This window comes from Tachypleus tridentatus, chromosome 7 (genome assembly GCF_004210375.1).
Source record: "Tachypleus tridentatus isolate NWPU-2018 chromosome 7, ASM421037v1, whole genome shotgun sequence".
NCBI lineage: Eukaryota > Metazoa > Arthropoda > Merostomata > Xiphosura > Limulidae > Tachypleus > Tachypleus tridentatus.
This window is the reverse complement of record NC_134831.1, coordinates 104,291,982-104,313,703: the sequence shown is the minus strand read 5'-3', so window position 1 is coordinate 104,313,703 and position 21,722 is coordinate 104,291,982. Positions and strand designations below refer to the sequence as shown.

Below are 21,722 nucleotides of genomic sequence, written 5' to 3'. Positions count from 1 at the left end.
AAAATGAAATATACTTCCTCATCTTATTTACTGCCTATCAACTGCCCACTAACCATCTATTTTTTATTTTCACTTACAATTATGACACAATGGAAACTCTCATCAGATGAATAATCTGGCAATACTCTGGAAGTAATCTAATCGGAACCTCTGGCTTTCATATAGATTCCATTATATCATATGAAAGTTTCATTGAAGTTAGCCAGTTGTTTGTTTTCCATTTGATGCGTTTTAAAGATTGTCACGTTGGAAGACCTTTAATCTAAATCAACTTTACTTTTGGATTATGCTTTGTTTCGCTTGAGGTTGGCATCAATCCTTGTGATCACTGAAAGTCCAAACTTTGGCAGTATAAGTATTCTGTAGCCCAGATAGACTAATTTTTGAAGACTTTAAACCTTTCCTAAAGCCACGCATGTGTTTCTGCATAAGATTGGATCCCAGTACTCCTTAGAATAAAGTTCCCACACATTATGTTGTGTAGAACAGTTTCCAACAGCGGGGATAACTTCCAGGTTTCAATTTTACTGAAACCATATGACCGCTCAATGTTCAAGCCAATCCATCTTCTTGGTTCATCTTTGGAGGCGATTGTCCACCTGTTATTACCAAATTAAGACAAACAGTTATAGTTGTAGAACAAAATTTTATTAACATACTGTACGACTTTTCACCAATAAATTCATTGACTCGTGAACTGGCTTCTTTAAATAGTATGTTAATTGTTTCTATTGGGTAAGCTGGGGTTTTTTCCTTGTTTTATTATAAGTTAATGATCCCTTACAGTCAACCCATGTAATTTCCATGTCCTTCACACTGACAGTAGTTTATTACTCTTCTCACACCTTTGTAAGCAGTCTTTATCAATATGTTTCTTTAAGTTTCAGTTGAAACACGTTTTATCATGATGTTTTCTTCTCTATCTTGTGTGAGAAGTTGTCTAATTAAAAGGCTTCTGTCTTGCGATATGGTATATTAAGTTTCAGTTGAAACACTTATTGTCACGTGTCTTACTTCTTTCATTCAGATTTAACAAACTGGATGATTAAACGTTGGAGTTCTTTCAGCCTTCTATCTGATAGAGCTGGTCTTTATACATCAGGGGCGGATAGACCCACCAGGTTTCCAAGAAATTTTCTGTGGGGCTGTGGCAGGGTCCGAGGCTGTGTTGAAATTGTTGTAGAATCAGCTATTAGGCAAGCGTCTTCCATTTTTCTGGGCCTCCATTAGAATGCCTAACATCCCCAGTTTTACACTATTTGATTTGATAAATTGAGAATTCCTGAACAACATATTTATTTGTTTATCTATGGTATTAAATTATCCAAATTCCATTGTCAGCTAGAGATATTTTTTAAAGATGTACACATGCTTAACTTTGGCCTCATCTGTTATGGTACCGAGAGAAAAATCCGCCATTTTGAGTGAAGCAGGTCTTTACACATTTTTCCAACGTGTGGATCTCGTCTTTCATCAGAATTGTGCTCCTGAATTGTTTTGAAAAATGGTGTACTATTCCAAACTTGGTTGATGAGGGAGCCATTAATGCTTGATAATTATTACTGTGCAGTCTGCTAAAAGTTGTCTATTTAAATGAGAAGCAATGTAAAAGACTTGCTGCCGAGTCCTTCATCTGTTTAATTTCGAAATTATTTTTAACTGAGTTTGACATGTCTCAGATGGTTAGCTAAATTTAGGTACAAGATTGGCTAGTGATATAACAAGTGCAGTCCTTAAACGTTCTGTGGTAATAAGTATCACACGGGTTCTTTGTTCCGTATTTCAAATTTAGTGTTACTTGGAATTGAAACTCACAGAAAATGTTTTGAGCAGGGGCGTAGATCCTGGTGAAGGGGATACACCCCCTTCATTTTAGGTGAGGGGGGTATGGTGCATACAATCATCCCCTTTACAGTTTGGTCTGTTGAATTGTTTTATTGCATCACAGGCCTACAAATTGTGTGTTTGTTCTTGTGATTCTCGTGTTCTTACCAATCGAATTACATAATTAGGCCTCTATGTAGGCTTTTTTAGTAGCCGAAATGTACATCTTTAATATAGGCGTGCTTCTAAGCTTTTCGATCTCAGCGATAGTTCGTAAGTATCAGTCAGTAGGCCTAAGTATACATGCAAGTATTGTGGCAATAAGATTACTCTGTGACTGCATGTTTACAGCTTTCAGGTTCACGTAATCAGAGATTACGAATTTGCAAATTGAACAGTCCACATAAGTGGTTGCAAATATCATCCCCCTATCGGGTGTGAAAAGTCTACGCCCCTTGACTTTCGAGTGTGGCTGATTAGGTCCTTGCACATAGAGATTCGTTTTCCTGATGTTCTTCTGTGCCTCAGTGATTTTGCTGTCATTATATTTCTGTATTCTATAGATCTCTTTTTCACGCTTTCCTTTTTACTGACCCGAAGGCGTTATAATGTTACGGTCAATCTCACTATTTGTTGGTAAAATGTTCGTTTGTTTGTTTTTGAATTTCGTGCAAAGCTACACTAGGGCTATCTGTGCTAGCCGTCACTAATTTTGCAGTGTAAGACTAGAGGAAAGGCAGCTAGTCATCACCACCCACCGCCAACGAATAGTGGGATTGACCGTCACATTATAACGCATCCACGACTGAAAGGGCGAGCATATTTGGTGTGACGGGGATTCGAACCCGCAACCCTCGGATTACGAGTCGAACGCCTTAACCCACCTGGCCATGCCGGGCCTTGTTGGTGAGAGAGCAGTCCAAGAGTTGGCGGTGGGTGGTGATGACTAGCTGCCTTTTCTCTAGTCTTACACTGCTAAGTTAGGGACGGCTAACGAAGATATTCCTGGTGTAACTTTGCACGAAATTCAAAACAAACCAAACCATTTTTACTCTTTTATTAGGCTATCTGTGCTCTGCCCACCAAGAGTATCGAAACCTATTTTATAGCGCTCTTAATCCGCAGACATACCACTGTGCCACTGGGGGAGCTTACAGTTTGAAGACTTTTTGGGATTTAATTAGTTTTGTTATTATAATCTCCAATAACGTTTTCCATCTTGTCTTCAATCAAATTTATTTCAGTTCTCAATTCTTTTGTAAGCCTTATATTTTTTTTTTTATCATCTCTCTCTTAGCGTCACATGTTTTTAAACACTGCAAAGACTTAGACTTCAACAGTAAAACAATGCCAAAGCTGTTAAAAATCAAATCAGTTGCTATAAATCATACCCAGATGTATCAGTAGGATAAAAATCAATATAGAGAGAACTATTTTCCCAACACAGAACCTAAAACAGCATATATTTTACTGCTAATAGTTTAATATTTTTACGACATAAGGCAGCAAGTCTTAAGACGCTCAGATGACCAAAAGTGATAAATGGTTAACATTACACACACACACACACACACCTTACCGAATAGAAGGTTTTTCAGGAGTAGAAGAGGCGTAACAACGAACGCAATATCGGACACCGCAAGTGTCCGTAGAATCCATTCCCTGTAACATGACAACGGATACAGGCGTAGCAGTGGGTAACTATAATATGCAACAAAAATGAAGGTATCAATGTACGTCTAATTGCTTTATCCACGTTTTTTTGTAATTAATTTTTTTAATTTGCTTATGTTTGTACCTGTGAGTAGCTGGTGGGTAACTTATTTTTATAAATAAATCAGATAATGTTTAGTGTTCAAAACATACTCTTTAATTCCAAATGTATTACTACTCCCAAGTCTTTGATAGTTTATACAAGGTTTATTAAACTAAGTCGAAGGGAAAGACTATGGTGCTACTATATAGCGTACTTATTAATTCAATGCGATTGTGAACGATTCGTTTGTTAAGTTAAAGGACATAAGAAGACACTGACCGGCTAACCAATGAAAATTTCGTTACACTGGGACACACTAAATGCTCGTGTAACAAAATTAAACAAAAGAAAAGACTGTTTCAAAGAACACTCAACAAAAATCATTGTTCTGATGGTAGTATAATCTGCTGTTCTATTAGAACAAATCAAATCTATTTAGAATGTAATCTAGTTTCTAGTTGTACACAATATTGGTTGGTTAACAAGTTTCGATTTTTTGCTAATAAATACATTTCAAACAAATAATAGTGTCATTAAGAATATTTAATTTGTTTCATTTGTAAAGCGTCTTGTTGGTAGCAACAACATCTTTTAGAAATAAAATTTCATTATATATTAGCGACACATAAAAAATACGTGAAACAATTTTGTAAGCTACAGTTGTTTACATTTTTAGTACAGACTGTTACACTACGAAACGTCACACGAGCTGTCCGAAATGTTTGAATCAAGTATAATACGTTACACATTTATGCAAACGTTTGTCAAAAACATTTTATTTGTCTTTCTTTAAGTGTTGTTTAATGTTGTTTATTGCGTATATTCTGAACTTGGAATAGAATAAAACAATTTTAGTAATACTGTGTACTTACGATAAAACGGAATGGTAATGCCTCTGCTCCAAGTTTCTTAAGAAGTTTTTCATGGAGCCATCCACCAGCTAATCCAAGTTGTGTGGTGTTATCGCCAGGAGTTAAAGTAGGTTCAGGAACACGTGGGTAGATCTGCTTGTGGGTTATATAAAGTTCTCGACAAAAACTCATTCCCAGAATTTCGTCTTCTTCGCGACCATAACGAAATATTGCTACAATTCCCACGTAAATATTTTTATTTTCGACAGCCATTGGGTTCAATAGAACGACTCCTTCTATTCAAGGGAATAAGTTTAAGATTCTGAATGTAGAAGGAAAGGCGACCGAAAAAACAACAAACTTAAAGCTGAACATTATCACTTTTTTTGTGTTTTGTTTTTGAACTTCGCACAAAGCTACTCGAGGGCTATCTGCGCTAGCCGCCCCTAATTTAGCAGTGTAAGACTAGAGAGAAGGCAGCTAGTCATCACCACCCACCGCCAACTCTTGGGCTACTCTTACCAACGAATAGTGGGATTGACCGTCACATTATAACACCCCATGGCTGAAAGAGCGAGCATGTTTGGTGCGACCGGGCTTCGAACCCGCGACCCTCGGATTACAAGTCGAACGCCTTAACGCACTTGGCCATTCCGGGCCTATGTAGTGTTGGTAAAACAAAATACATACTGTGGGGCATTATCTAAATTCCTATTTTAAACATAAATGTAATATTTAATGTCATGGCGATGAAATTCGAAACCTGGCGAAATACTGAGAGACATTAAACTTTAATGTTTGTGATAAAAATAACGCTAGACTACTGCAAATTTTATTTCTCTGCAAAGCTTTTAAGTTGTCCATTACGAATTTAAAATCAGAGATGGATAAAAATTCAATTTGTATTACGAATGTTAAGCCTACTGCTTTCCAAAACATCGTCTCCTGTCATAAAACTTAATCTGTTATATTACACATACAAACGACGTTAGAAAGAAACGTCAACCTGTACCTGCTAGCCCAGCTGATGAGTTTAAGTACATATGAAAGGTTTCCTGGGCATTGACGTAATGTAAGGTATAACGGAATAAGGTATAATGTAAAGCAAAACGGAGTGTTAAAAACTAACAAAACACGCAATATGAAGAACGATGTTTATTATGAATATTAATATAATATAAATATTAGATCTATTATGATAAGTTTGTTAATTATAAATTTTCAGAGGCAGATTTTGATGTTTAAATGTTGTGCAGCAGCAAGTGTTCATAAAACTTTTGAAAGTAAGATCTGATAGACTTTCAAGTCAATATACACCTATTCACATCTGGGAGTTAGATCTGATAGATTTTTCAGGTCAATACACACTTTTACACAAGTGGAACACAATTACAAATATCTTAGACTGATGTTGTACCGCCAGTGACGCAGTAGAATATCTGAGGATTAACAACATTAGAAATCGGGTTTCTATACCCGTGGTGGGCGGAGCACAGATAGCTCATTTTGTAGCTTTGTGCTTAATAAACTTTGATTTTCTGAACTTGGATGCTTATTAAAAATGTTAGTTTTCGAATGTAATTTCATCCTCTGCATTTGGCGATTTTTAGTAGTGCCTAGGTATTTGAAAATACATTTTAAAATGTATCCACGAATCATAAGATATTTTGATAGGTGTTCATTTTACAAGAAGTAAGCGTGTTGGTTACCATTATGTGATATTACACTAAAGACTATGGTATCGAAGACCAGTCTACACCATAACACGCGGAAATAAATAAAGTGTTAGTTTATGTCAAGAAATACTATTATGAAGCTAATAAAGACATGCTAGAAGCAATAATGTCAAAAGTGAGTTTTTACCAATATAACATTTCTTTAATTTGTTTGGGTTAGTTAATTAAGCGCAAAGTTAATCGAGGGCTATCTGCGCTAGCTGTCCTAAATTTTGAAGTGATAGATTAGAAGGAAAGCAGTTAGTCAATACTACAATTTCCAATATTTCGGTGGCTCTTTATCAAGGAATAACGATATGATAACACTCTTACAGTCAGAAGAGCAAGTATGTTCGACGACGTGTTTTGATCTCGCGATTCGAATGCATAACTACAAAGATATGTTAGAGAAGAATTTCTTTTACGATTGCATTTGGCAAAACGTATTTTACAAAAAAAAATGAGTTAAAACAAAATATTGCGTCATTGTTAATTGTTCACTATTAAACTCAATTTTATCTATTAAAGACAAAATGTACAAGTTATTGTAAAACAACTGCTTTGTTGTGAATGTCTTTCACAAGTTAGTGAAGCGTGATTATGGTTACTCTTGTAATGAGACCTCTCACAGGAGATGTGGATTGAGCGAAACGCGTCGTTGGCAATGGATATAATGAATGTTATAAAGATGTACTTTTCTAATTATTTAAAGTCCCTAAGGGACTAGGTAAACAATATATAGTGTTCACAATTATAATAGGCCTAATACTTATGTAATGGCAAGTATCACTACAATCATACTTTATTTACTTGTAAAAAGGGGTCCTCACAACACTAATTGTTGTAACTAATGGCCTATACGAACAGCATTCTCACCACAAGTGTGTTCATTGTGTCCAGCCAATCTGAAGAACTCTGGATTGAGTAAAATGTGTCGTGTACAAAAGGGTTGGCGGCGGGTATTGTTGACTAAGTGCCTTTCCTCCAGTCTGTCAAATCTAAATTAGAGACGTTTGGCATAGATGGTCCTTGTGCATGATTTTAAGAAGATTTGAAAAACTAACTCACCAAAACTTTTGTGAATATTGACGAAAGGGGAAAGGTCAATTAATGAAATTATAATATATCATCCTAACGCTTATATCTCGCTTACATGGAGAGTATGTATTTGTATTTGTTTGCAGTTAAGCACAAAGCTATACAAAGGATATCTGTGCTATGCTAAACACAATATATAAAATGGGTTCAGGATCATAAGCCTTCCGATTTACCGCTTAGCCACTGGAAGAGTTGGGGAAGACATAACTTAGATAGAATGTTAATAAAAACGTTTAGATCGCTAAAAAGATTTTTGCACATGACTTTAAACGATCGATCTTGAATCTAAATATTGTGCCAAACTACATATATAAATTACATTATTTAGAAGACAAATATATTATTTTATAACAAGAAAAACAATAACTTTCACCTCTTTCATAAAAATACATTTATTCATATATTTTAAGCCATACAACGTAAGCACTGTCTTAGCACATCATCACTAAGTCACAGTTTTATTGCTTGTTTTTGAATTTCGCCAAAGCGACACTTGAGCTATCTGTGCTAGCCGGCCCTACTTTAGCAGTGTAGGACTAGAGGGAAGGCAGCTAGTCATCACCACCCACCGCCAACTCTTGGGCTACCCTTTTACCAACGAATAGTGGGACTGTCACATTATAACGCCCCCACGGCTGAACGGGCGATCGTGTTTGGTGCGAAGGGGATTCGAACCCGCGACTCTCGGTTTACGAGTCGAACGCTTTAACCCACGTGGCCATTCCGGGCCTACATTTTTTATTGTAATAAGGAAGTTTCTGTCGCACACAACTCCTATTTACGTATTTAAGTTTGCTAAAGCCAGCGAAGATGTCAGTATTCTTAAGGTTTATCGGCAAGTGTGCGCACTTATAATGCTAAAAGTATGACTTCGATAATTGCGGTGGGCAGAGCGCAGATAACTTTTTGTTAAAGAACAAAAACAACCAAAGAAAAACAAAAACTATATCCTCAAGAACATTTCAAATATCTTCAAAAGTGTGATAACAGCAGGTCCTTCAAACTTCTTTCGTTTAGCACACAGCAATACGGATTAATACTTAAAACTGTACATTGGTGCATGTACTACAAATCAATACGGACATGTGATTATACACCATACTTAAGTGACAGAGGTAATACACTGCATTATTGTTCTTGCATTCAAAACAGTAACTTTACACACGAACCTGAAATCTGGAAGGTATTACGCCACCAAAATGCCACACATGAAATCATCAATTCCGAAGTTAAAACACGTATTTTCAAAGCATTGTGGTCTATAAACAGGATATAAACAGTCTTCTTAATGTGTACTTTCGCTTTTTTTTCAGTAACAGTTCAGTAATTAACAAACTTAACCGGTGCATCGATTGCAGTAACTTCTTTCAAAATAATTTTAGTTACAACTTCAAGATTAAATTATTTGAGTTTTCATTTTTCTGATCTGACCATAGATATAAAATAATTGGGGCAAAAGAAACCGTTTAATTCATATATACTGCAACTAAGAAACTTTCAATTCAAGTTTATATCATTACCTTTGACAAAATTATTTAGTTCTATTCGTTCATCGTTAGAGGAAGCTTTTGAAGTGGATGGTTTATAAAGTCCAATTATGTTTGTGAATGTGAATATGTCGAAGCAAGTTGTTATATTTTCTCTTAATAGGATCATATGAGGTTGTTTTAGTTATTGATTTTTACCATAAGAAAATGTACAGTATAGTATAAAACACTGCTTGAAAGTCACTCAAAAATATTATTTTCAATTTTACAACAAGAACATTCACCACTAGTCAACGGTAAGTCTACGGATTTACAACCATACAATTAGGGGTTCATTTCCCCTCCGTGGCTTCAACAGATAGCTCAACGTGGCTTTGCTATAAAGAAACACATACACTCTCTCTCTCTCTCTCACACACACACACACACACACACACACACACACAAAATAAGAAAATGTACATCAGATATGAAGCATTGCTTGAAAGTCATTCAGAAATAGGCCTGGCATGGCCAGGTGGGTTAAGACATTCGACTCGTAATCTGAGGATCGCGGGTTCGAATTCCCGTCGCACCAAACATGCTCGTACTTTCAGCTGTGGGAGCGTTATAATGTGACGGTCGATCCCACTATTCGTTGGTAAAAGAGTAGCCCAAGATTTGGCGGTGGGTGGTGATTACTAGTCGCCTTCCCTCTAGTTTTATTCTACTAAATTAGGGAAGGCTAGCGCAGATACCCCTCGTGTAGTTTTGCGCGAAATGAAAAAAAAAACATCCAGAAATATAAATCATAATTTTACAATAAGAATATGTACAATAGAGTATGAAATATTTCTTGAGAGTCACCCAAAAGTACAATTACCAGACTAGTTCAAAGTTTGTTGTAATATAAATATTAATTTGAGAGAAATGTAATTAAAATGCAAGCTGCAGAGAGATGTTGCTACCTCGTCGGATCAAGGATTCTTGAAAAACATGTTAATTTATTAAAATATTGTAGCTTGTTAGTTGTTGTGCGTGTGAGAAGAGTCAGTAATAAATTAAATATTCAACGGATGTAAATATATCACAAGTAGTTCGAATGATGAAAATATTTGTTGTTTTTATAACTTTAAAATTAGCTGAAACGGCTGTTACAAAGGGCTTGCATTTTGCAATTTGTAACATAAGCGACATATTGATTAATAACTTTCTGCTTGTCTTAGAATTCTGTCAATTCTGTTATCATATTAAGCTGTTGTATAATTAATTATATAATAAAAACATAACTAACCCACCGTCAACTTTTCGTTTACTCTTGTTTTATGAATTGTGAGATTTGACGGTTATCCATATGACACTTACAACCCCAAACTTTAACATGCAATAATTTTTTGCGACAACAAGTCACGAACCATAAACCCTGGATTCAAAGTCCAAGAACACTAAACGTTAGACCATACAGGCCTTGCCAGAACTAACAGAGTCGGAAGTAATAAAAACGCAGAGTAATTTAAATTTCATTCTTTTTTATATTTTAAGATTCTCCTAGAAACTACTCCTTCCTCACTGACACAGCGATGTCTGCGAAATTATACTTCTAGAAATATGGTTTCGATACCCTCGATCGGCAGAACACAGAAAGCCAATTTTGTAACTCTGTGCTTAACTACAAAGAAACAAACGAGAAATTCACCTAGAACATGCTTCAAACTTACCGACTGGATCACAATGCGTAAAATAATCAACAAAATCTCTGGTTCCAAGATAGACGGTTACCTGTAAAAATCATAAAGGATATACTATAATAATTAGTATATGATGAAATTAAACATAACCTGTAAAAGTGCTAATTAAATTTGTTCGTTGTATTTAGTAGAGGAATATAATCTTCACAGTAATTAATTTCTGATGACATAATACTCACAGATAAAACTCATAGTAGATGAGACATGAGGATTGACACAATAATTAATAATTGCAAATACGTTATTAATACATACTGTAGTTGTTGTTGTTGTTTTTTGTTGTTTTGGATGAATCACAAAGCCACACAATGGGTAATCTGCGCTCTGCCTACCACGGGTATCGAAATCCGGTTTTTAGCGTTGGAAGTCCGCAGACATACCGCTGAGCCACTGGGGGGACAATAGATACTGTAAGTTAGCCTATAAAACTGGTGTTAGTTTAGATATCAAGTTGAGGATAAAACTGTGTTAATCGTGTGTTCATAAAAATTGAATATACAATCGTTCACGGTGGCCTATGAAAAGGAAAACTAAGACATAAGATGTTTTATAAATGACTGTACAGATTTTAACCCTAAAACTGGTAAACGAAAAGTGGCTTCTTTTTGGCATCATAGTTGTTACAAAAGCAGTACGATTACTTTTCAGCAGTAATTTAGTTCAAATTTGACATTGTGTTTGCTGGTTCGCCTCTTGCAGAGAAATATTCGTTTGAAGACCAGTTCTTTACCCTGTTTAATTATATGGAGATTTTGATGAAAACTCGTCGAATTTTGCAACATAATATGCTCATAAAAGACCTATTTTAGTGCTAAACTAGTCAATACGCAAGGAGAGTGCCCGAAAGTCGTGTTTACTCATGTCCTTGTTTTAAGTGCAAGATTGAAAAGGTAACACTTGCAGGACATGATGAAGTTCCTGCTAAAGTTAAGTCGATCAGAGAGAAAGAGGGATTGTTCAAAAACGTTATAATTCAACGTTTTGAACGTTTGTCAAATAAGAAAATTTAGGAATAGTAAGAATAAGATGTTGTGTTTTTATTGTAACCACTTTTACTGTCGTCCAATGAGTGACAGACTGATATATAATTCACTACACTTCCACATTGACTCATTAAAAATGACGGAAAATATTTATCGTTGTTTCTAGATGTTTTCTTTTTTTTTTTAATTTCGCGCAAAGCTACACGAGGGCTACCCGCGCTATTGTCATGGACGTGTTGGAAAACACTTTTTGAAACCTCAAATCAAGCTCAAAATGAAATGGCCCTGGGCAAAAGCAATCTTATTTTGGTAGAGCTTTTCATCAACACGAAAACATCATTTAGGAGTTTCTTTGGGCTTTTCGAAGCAAGAAATCGAAACCCAGACTTATATAAAGTTTTTTTGATAGAAGGTGGTCTAGAGGAGTTTTTCGTTTGGAAACTTCTAAATGACCGAATCCTAACCTTAAGGGTAAAACGTAAGGACTTTTCAACTAAAAAAATAAAGGCCTTTAGTAAAATAAACGCCGATTTTTTTCTCCAATTTCGCTCAAAATCGAGATTTAAGATAAAAGATAGAATTAAGGTAATGACTGTTCAACACAAAGCACAGACTGTTTCTTGGTACACGGAATTAAAGTCTGTTCCTTTTTGTGCCATTATAATTTCAATAAGTCTGTCATATACGAACATTATTAGACAACGTAAAACGTCCTAATAAGAGTATTAGATTAACCAGTGTAAGTGAAGACACTGTTGCCTCAGCAACTAATGTCATTCAACGTAATTCGGGAAAATTTGTGAAATGGGTTTCTGTTGAATTTGCTGTATGGTGGATTATATTATTTGAAAGACCAGTCATGACCATATGGTTAGGGCGCTCGACTCGCAATCTGCGGAACGCGAATTCGAATCTCCATCATCGAATATGCTCGTCTCTTTTATCTGTGGGAATGTTATAATGTAACGACCAATTCCATTATTCGTTGGCAAAAGATCGGCCCCAGAGTTGGCGGTGGGCGGTACTGACCAGATACCTTTCCTTTAGACCCGGCATGGCCAAGCGTGTTAAGGCGTGCGACTCAAAATCTGAGGGTCGCGGGTTCGCATCCCCGTCGCGCCAAAAATGCTCGCCCTTTCAGCCGTGGGGGCATTATAATGTGACGGTCAATCCCCCTATTCGTTAATAAAAGAGTAGCCCAAGAGTTGGCGGTGGGTGGTGATGACTAGCTGCCTTTCCTCTAGTCTTACACTGCTAAATTAGGGGCGGCTAGCACAGAGAGCCCTCGAATAGCTTTGTGCGAAATTCAAAAACAAACAAACAAACCTTCCCTTTAGCCTATCACTGCTAAATTATGGACGGCTAGCGCGAAATTTAAAGGAAATTCAAACCAAATAGTGTTTAAAAATTCTGAAACATCTGAAATTTTGTGTGGATGAAAAATGTGTACATTGTAACAGCTACTTTAAGAAAACTACGACACCTGTTGACCACTGTTTTAAACAACTAGGGAGATCGTAACGATAGTCTTTTCATTTGGATTATCAGATCTGATTATGTAATGTTTCATGTTAGAGACGTAACTGTTAAGTTTGAGAAGATGTGAACTGAAACACCACCGCTCAGAAGTAACCGCGAAATTCGTTGAAAACCAATATTTTGTTTTACATCCAATCACCATTCTTTTCATTTTATTGGAAAACAATCACTCGACTCACATGTCATTCTTAACTGCGTGTTTTTGAGGCACTAGATAATGTTTACAGGTCTGCTTGTTTGACTGAGTACCACTTTAACCATGGTCCCTGCCATCCCAGCCCTAACGATCCTCACTGATTTGTTGTGGGTACTTATCCATGTACTCCACGTCTAGTACCACATGTCAGCCTTAAGTATAGTGTCAAGAAGCACTGATGTAATAATTAGATTTTCAGCATGTGTTCAACAAGTGGCAGTTGTCATATGAAAAATGTGTATACTAAAATGTACTTTTCTGAATGTTTCTGTCGTGTATTTTTTATTTATTTAAATTGTCACAGAACCATTTATACACGATTATATGTCCTAACAAAATATTACATGCGTAACAAATAACAAACAAATACATTTATGGACCGATAGAAAATCTGAAAATATGTAGAAATGTTTGTGGTACTTGGAAACGTTGTGCATTTTCTTTCCAAGAAAGGTACGCTTTATTGAACCAAAATTTTTCTAAGGAATATATTTTCAGAATGAATACAATCGTTTTTTCCCGTGTGGAACATGTGTTGTGCAGTAGTGAATTTACTTTGTGCTGTCGTTACAGATGATCAAGGATCTTGAGACGAGATTAACAGATATCTGTCTACAGGTCTTGCTCCGCTGACTCTGGTGACATCATCGTGTTTATATTTAGAAATAATTAGAGGACAAATTCTCTTCCTTTCCACTTGCGATGCCCCCCAGTGGCACAGCGGGATGTCTGCGGACTCACATCGCTAAAAACGGGTTTCGATACCCGTGGTAGGCAGAGCACAGATAGTTCATTGTGCTTAATTCTAAACAAACAAACTTGGGATGACCAGTAATGTGGGTAATGCCTGAGCTATGAGAGTGATGACTTTATTGTTTTAGTTTACATAAAAGTTATGGTGTCTCGGACTGGAGCAGATTACATTTAGAACCACTGGAGAATCTTATCAGGATATCTACCACATTTTGTTCTTGTTTTCAGAAACACTGTCCAGTAATTAGTGTAATCCTCAATGTCTAGGTATGTTGTTTCTCTGTAAATATTGATTTGATTTTGTTTGATATTGCATTCATTCTTCTGTTTTTTAAAATCAGCCAAATCATATTTTAAGTTTTAATTTCATATTATAGTTATTTATGAATACAACCCGACAAATAAATCAGTGTAACCGAGAACATTATATAGATAAAACCGTTATAAGAGTAAAAATAATTATGTGATAGCGTTTCGACAAAATTCACCGGCTAAGGCGTGCGACTCGTAATCTGAGGATTGCGGGTTCGAATCCCTCTCCCACCAAACGTGCTCGTCTTTTAGCCGTGAGGGCGTTATAATTTTACGGTCAAACCCACTATTCGTTGATAAAAGAATAGCCCAACAGTTAGAGGTGGGTGGTGATGACTAGCTGTCTTCCCTCTAATTTTACACTGCTAAATTAGGGACGGCTAACGCAGATAGCCCTCGTGTAGTTTTGCGCGAAATTAAAAACAAATAAATAAACAAAACTCATTAAAAAAAAAAAGAGTAAGCGATGGGTTTATGTATGAGACGTTTTGAGTTTAAACACCCATATGTTCTCCTAAATCTTAGGTTTTATTTCATACGAATGAAGGTTCTCTTATAGGAATTGTATCTTCATTACCGTGCGAGTTCTATCTTTCAGCTATCCCTCCTATAAGGATGTATTTTTCTTTACTACTTCCATAGTGTAGCTGATATTTGGATTTTGTTGGTTTGTCTTGCATCTGCGGTGCTATTTATTTTTAGCCAAGTTGTTGCAAGGAATCAGGTAGTGAAGGAAAGCTTCTGCTAGGAATGTGACAGTATCGTATGAGAAATAACAACTGACCAATAGAACAAAAATTTCAATGGAGCCATTAAGTTATCATTGGCGCTCGTTCATGACTTCCCGCCAAAATTTTACTGTGATATGTCAGAGAAGTTGGAAAATAATGGAAAGATAAAAAAAGGAAAACCAAAAAGCGATTTCAAACATGTACTCTCGTATAACTTTAAATTCTACCATCTGAATATGTGACTGCGGATTCCAGAAATATATTATGTATTATCGATAAAATAACAGTGCTTTTTCTGAAAGCGCCAAGTTTATTTGAAGAGAAGAAACAAAATACAGATTTCTGGGCTTCTCTACAGCGTGATGAGAGAGAGAGAATAGCTTAAAATGCGCTTATTCAGTAGAGAGAAAAAATAGTTGAAAAATAGTTCGATCGTACAAAATCAATAGTAGTGTTGCGGAGACGACTAGGAGGGTGGAGATGCTTACAATTATTTGATAGAGACAAACATTTACCCTAGATGAGAATTTACTTGAACATTCTTTCATCAGTTACGCTCTTTTTTTCCCATCAAACCTTAGAGAGAGTTTAAATAACCTTTAAATAGTTTTATACAGTTTTATATACTGTGTAATAAAGTCAAAGCAAAGGTAAGATAAACTTCCCTTTCTTCCTAAGCTAGCAAAGCTAAAATACACAAACACTTTCAAGCTAACAAAGTTAACAAGAATCAGGTGTCGTTGCAAATAATATATATTTTTAACACAACTTTGATTTTGTAAAAGTAGAAATTCAAACCTCTGTTTCGATTTTTTTGATCAATATCAAAACTAGGTCACCTCAGCTTTAATTGTTTCGCAATATTTTTGCTAAATTACTTGCATTGGTTAATACAGTAAAATCAGTTATAAACATTTGGTATAATGAAGTAGTTGTTACTTTCACCACATTTTATTAAATCTGTTATTCTACCGCGAGTCACATGAAAACATGTTACTTCGATTTGGTCTTGGGAGGTTTGTTTTGTTTTTGGATTTTGCGAAAAACTATACGAGGGATATCAGAGCTAGTTGTCCCTAATTTAGCAGCGTCAGACTATAGAGAACGCAGCTAATCATTACCACTCACTGCCAACTCTTGAGCTACTCTTTTACCAACGAATAGTGGTATTGATCATAACATTATAATGTCCCCACGGCTGAAAGAGCGAGCGTTTTTGGTGTGACGGACATTCAAGTCCGCGACCCTCACACTGCGAGTCGAGTGCCTGACAACCAGGCCATGTCGGACCACGTACAGGGTTTTATATCGAAATGTAATCCAGTTTGATTATTAAACTAGTAATATCCACAAGGGATTTATTCGACTTTTGAGAGAATAATATGATTAAGTCTTTAGACATTCGAATATATTGTTCGGTTTGTGTATACGAGAATTTTATATTATAAAATTAAGTACGGTTATTATTTTTGTAAATTAGGTTCGACAGTCTACTTACTTTGCTAGACTGCTAGAAATAATCCGATTCTAACAACTGAATAATTATTTAAATATTTCACATGCAATCTATTTAGAAACTAGTGTATAAATATTGTTTTACAACAAGGCACGACAGATTGATTGATAGTGGTCTTTCAAAACGTCCTTGGTTCGTTTGTTTGTTGTTAAGCGCGAAGCTATATGACGGTACATCTGTGCTGTGCTCACCAGGATCATTAATATCTAATTTTTAGGGTTACAAGTTCATATATTTAACGCTGAACCACACGGTTTTTAAGACAGGTTAGTCGTTGTGAAAATTGTTCATCTTCCTTAACGAATGAATTAAGAATGTGAGGTTTGTATGACCGACTCAAATAATGACTTCTCTTGGTTACTTACTTAAAAACACACTAAGACGTTTCGTAAATACATCACGTTTTCTCAAGTGGGTTTGTTCTTCTTTTTGAATTTCGCACAAAGCTACTCGAAGACTATCTGTGCTAGCCGTCCCTAATTTAGCAGTGTAAGACTATAGGGAAGGCAGCTAGTCATCACCACCCACCGCAACTCTTGGGCTACTCTTAAACCGACGAATAGTGGGATTGACCGTCACATTATAACGCCCCCACGGCTGGGAGGGTGAGCATGTTTGGCGCGACGCGGATGCGAACCCGCGACCCTCGGATTACGAGTAGCATGCCTTAACGCGCTTGGCCATGCCGGGCCCTTCTCAAGTGGGGTGTTATTAAAAGAGTAGGCCTGCTATTCGATTAGTAAGTATAATTTCCCACAAAGTGACTAGTTAACGAAAGAGCAAAGTTGCCATGCGATTACCAAAGTTAATCTACCTACAGAATGACTAGTTACTGAAAAAGTAAAACTGTCATGTGGTTAGCAGGTAAAACTTCCTACAGGATTAATAGTTATTAAAAAATAAAAACTGTCAGGTGATTAGTTCGTAAAAACTCCAACAGGATGAATAGTTAGTTAAAGCGTAAAACTGTCATGAGACAGAATGGTTTGTTTGTTTAGAATTAAGCACAGAGCTACAAAATGGTTTCTCTGCGATCTGCCTACCACGGGTATCGAAACCCAGTTTTTAGTGGTGTGAGCCCGCGGACATACTGATCTACCATTGGGTTTAATGTATACTGAATATTATAAAGAAAGAAGTAGACCACCTCCGGTAAATTGGAAAGTTTGGTTCTTCACAAACAGGTCCATTGTTGAAGAATAAAAGCAGAATAGATTTTTCGAACCAGGATTATGAGGACTTGAGTGAACGAGTGAAACTGTTACATACAGACAAGTATTTTTTGATATTATTTTACACAAAGCGACTTGTTATTGAAAAAAAATTCTCCAAGCGAGGGTTTCAAGCGTGTTCTTTATGCCTCTGAACATGCGAATATTTATATGTTCAAGGATTTGATATATTGTAATGAATTGTGTTTATTTACAAAAAAAAAAAAAAGGTTTGTCACGTTCATTTACTTAATTTTATAGATCATGTTTTCTTTCCACGAATAATCTGAATCTAAATTGGCCCATTTCTAAAATAGAGCACTATTCAAAATTATGGTTAATACCCATACCAGCCGTTCTGAGATAAACGTGTTTATTTTATTCGTTAAACTCTGACCATGTAAAAGTAATAGTTTTACTGAAATTTAAAGTATCTATGAATTTATTATTTTAAAAAAAAAGTTTTCAAAGAATTAATGATAGTATCCGACCTTTTCTTGCTTTTGTCGTTTCCATTTCACACTATGATATTATTTAACACGTTATAACATATTGGTTCACATCGTTTTTACTGATGTGATCAACTTTGTGCATCAAGTTGAGTAATTATACAATTTTGACGTTAAAGTAAAAAGAACAACAACAAAAGCTAACCAAACTAATTCGGTAAAATCAATCATCTTTTTTGTAAAATACAGTCAGGGGACTCCAACAGGAATTAATGGAATTTAATGCAATATTGTTTACATGTTTAAGTGCCATGATGTTATGTTATTAAAGTAATTTTTACTTACATACCTATGTGCGACTCATGTTATGTTATTGACATAGGTTTTGTTTACACTTTTGTGTGTGAGTCATGTTATGTTATTAAGGATCTAGCATTCAACAAATTCGTGGATCCTCATCTAACTTTGTCCATAAATTCTTTAGCGACGAGTAGTGTTGACTAGCTGAATCCCTCTTGTCTATAAACGATAAACTGGGGGCGCGAAAAATTAAAAACAAAAACTAGAACCCTCCCTCATCTGTGATTTAAGATTAACAAAATGAAAATATATTCTATTTGCAAGGTTTTATTACTAATGGTTATTGTAATAAAGCTTTTCAATTTCAGTTAAGATAGGAAAAGTGATTATTTTACTCTATTTCTGTAGATACTATTAGTTAATACGAGAACTGTTACGGCCAGGCATGGCCAGGTGGGTTAAGGCGTTCGACTCGTAATCTGAGAGTCACAGGTTTAACTCACCGTCACATCAAACATGTTCGCCCTTACATCCGTAGACGCATTGTAATGTGACGGTCAATCCAACTATTCGTTGGTAAAAGAGTAGCCTAAGAATTGGCGGTTGTTGGTGATGATTAGCTGCCTTCCCTCTAGTCTTACACCGCTAAATTAGGGACGGCTAGCGCAAATAGTCCTCGAGTAGCTTTGCGCAAAATTCAAAAACAAATAAACGAGAACTGTTGATACAAATATATAAGTTTTGCACTAAATCTAGCGTTTTTCCATTGAACAGATTTCTTTTTGTACCTGGCTGGTTGTTGCAAGACTTTACTTGCTAATTATATGACGGTCGTATTCGTTCAGTAAGCCATCCATTTCTTGGGAATTTTACTCTTTTATTAATTTTTAGCAATGAAAGAAGCTGGTCATCACCACCTACCGCCAACTCTTGGGCTACTTACTCTTTTACCAACGAATAGTATGACTGGCCGTCACATTATAACACCCCCACGACTTAAAGGGCGTTGTTTGTTTTGTAGTTAAACATAGAGTTATATAAAATGGCTATCTTTGCTATGCCAACCACGGGTATCGAAACCCGGTTTGTTGCGGTATAAGTCCGTAAACATACCGCTGTGCCACTGGGAAGCCTGAAAGGGCGAGCATATTTGGTGGGATGGAGATTTGAACCAGCGACCCTCAGATTGCGAGTCGAGTGCCCGAATCGCCTGACCAGTGATGGAAAACAATAGGAGCCTACTATATTTTTTGTTTTGTTGTTGTTGTTGAACTAGTAAAAGAACCATTCGTGTTTGTTAGATTCCACCTTATAATTTATTTAGACATAAAGTTGAAGGCGGTATGTACCGAAATCTATACTTGAACAGAAATACTGTGCAGTAAATCTTACTACAATCGCTCGTTGATAACTTTTAGAAAACAAATCCTAAAACATCACTGCCAGTTTGCTTAAAGACTACTATACATCACAGAAATATTCTAAAACTTTTAATGTTTTCAGAAACCGGGACAACTGATCAGTGTTACCAATGAGCAGAACAAACAATTTATTCGAAATTACAGCGTTCTGGAGATGTGCAAATGTGCTTTGCTCCGAGTTAATTAAAACGACATAATTGCTCTTCATATGGAGGATTTCCTGCGTAGTCGTCTTCGAGAGAAACGTTAAGAAACTCCTTGATAGTTGAGTCGCTGCTGAGACCGAAAAGCTACACAAAATAATTACACGCAAGTGTATGCTTTCAGACAAAAAGCCTCGTTATATGTTAGCCTGTTGTGGTTGCAAGAAGTTAAAATCAACATTCATTTCCCAACTGCAAAAAATCGCAGCGAATGTTGTATTTCTGAGCAACGTTCTTTCGAAACGACTTTATAAACAAGAATATTTATTCTTTTGTTGGTATTTTCAGATATGAGCACAAAGTTACTTATAGACTAGCTATTTTAGAAGTCCCTAATTACTAACTCGTCCTTTTAAGACGGCTACTACCCTAAGAGCCCGACATGGCCAGGTGGTAAGGGAGTTTGTCTCGTTATCTGAGGGTTGCTGGTTCGAATCCCCGTCGCATCAAACATATTCGTCCTTTACGCCGTGGGGATATTACAATGTTACCGTCAATCTCACTATTCATTGGTAAAAGAGTATCCCAAGAGTTGGCGGTGCGTGTTGGTAACTCGCTCCCTTTCCTCTAAGACCCAAATGTTAATAAATAATGTTCTATATTAGCAAGGATATTTTACAAAAGTTGCTGTTAAGAAATTTAACCCTCTGTAGATTCGGAGATAGCTAAATTCAAAGCGATTGAAAAGTGTGATCACATATATTTGTAAATGGCATTATAAGCTAGTAATCCACAGAAAGGCTATTTTACAAAACAAATGTATTAAGTTCGCGTATTCTAATGATTCTCTTTTTAAGACTTGTAACCGTCTCTAGAAATGCCTTCGTTATGATGGGCACGTAAAAATATTTATCTTAGTCTCCTGGTTGTACAGTGATAAGTTTGATGGCTCATAACGTAAAAAATCGAGTTTCGATAGCAGTAGTAGGAAGAGTACAGATAGTCTATTGCATAGTTTCGAGCTTAAAAACAAACAAACAAACCATTATTATCTTAGAGTTTTAACAAAACTGACGCTACAAAAGTACTGGTAGTTTTAAATGTATAGAGGTACTGGTATATTTAAATGTAAAAATCACCGTACAATAAATAGAAACAACTGTACTTACACTACCATCTATCGCACTTTTCCTGAAGATACGGTTTGAACCAAGAACCATGTTGCCAGTTTTCCCTTTCGTCTTTTTTCACCTGCTACTGTTGGTAGTACCTGTTCAACTGTTTACCCCAATCCTGGTAGTGACACCTAGCGCCGGAAGTGGAAGGATTATATGTCAGCGCTCGCTCTCTCAGTGGTCCAGTTACGTTTCGGGAGGCGTAAGCTTGTTCAGCTGCTGATACACTTTTACATGGTAGTGAATAGGTGTTGTGTATACACCCTGGGCATTTTTTAAATGTCAGTAGAATAAACTTCATTAAAACATATTAAGTAGTTTCACCTTTTGTTCGCTATTTAACAACTGTAAAAAAAAAACTCAGAAAAAAGTTAAACATTTAAATACAGTAACTGATGAATAGCATTCGCTGTTCACAGTTATTAATTTAGGATATCATCTATAATGCTCATATGATTAATTTAGGGTATTTCAGTGCTCATTACCACATTTTATTATTCCTGCGTAAATTAAGTACAGAAGAACGTGTATCACG

The 21,722-nt window shown here is 36.1% G+C and overlaps 1 protein-coding gene across 1 annotated transcript; it reads right to left on the bottom strand.

Annotated features, from left to right (window-relative positions):
* Positions 1-403: 403 nt before the first annotated feature.
* LOC143257752 (phosrestin-1-like) lies at positions 404-21,355 on the bottom strand. Its single transcript, XM_076516783.1, has 5 exons — positions 21,182-21,355; positions 10,429-10,489; positions 4,453-4,727; positions 3,404-3,525; positions 404-599 (listed from the first exon to the last, which is right to left on the bottom strand). The coding sequence occupies exons 1-5, from the start codon at positions 21,230-21,232 to the stop codon at positions 404-406; spliced, it is 705 nt and encodes a 234-aa protein (XP_076372898.1). The 5' UTR covers positions 21,233-21,355.
* Between the last annotated feature and the right edge of the window lie 367 nt (positions 21,356-21,722).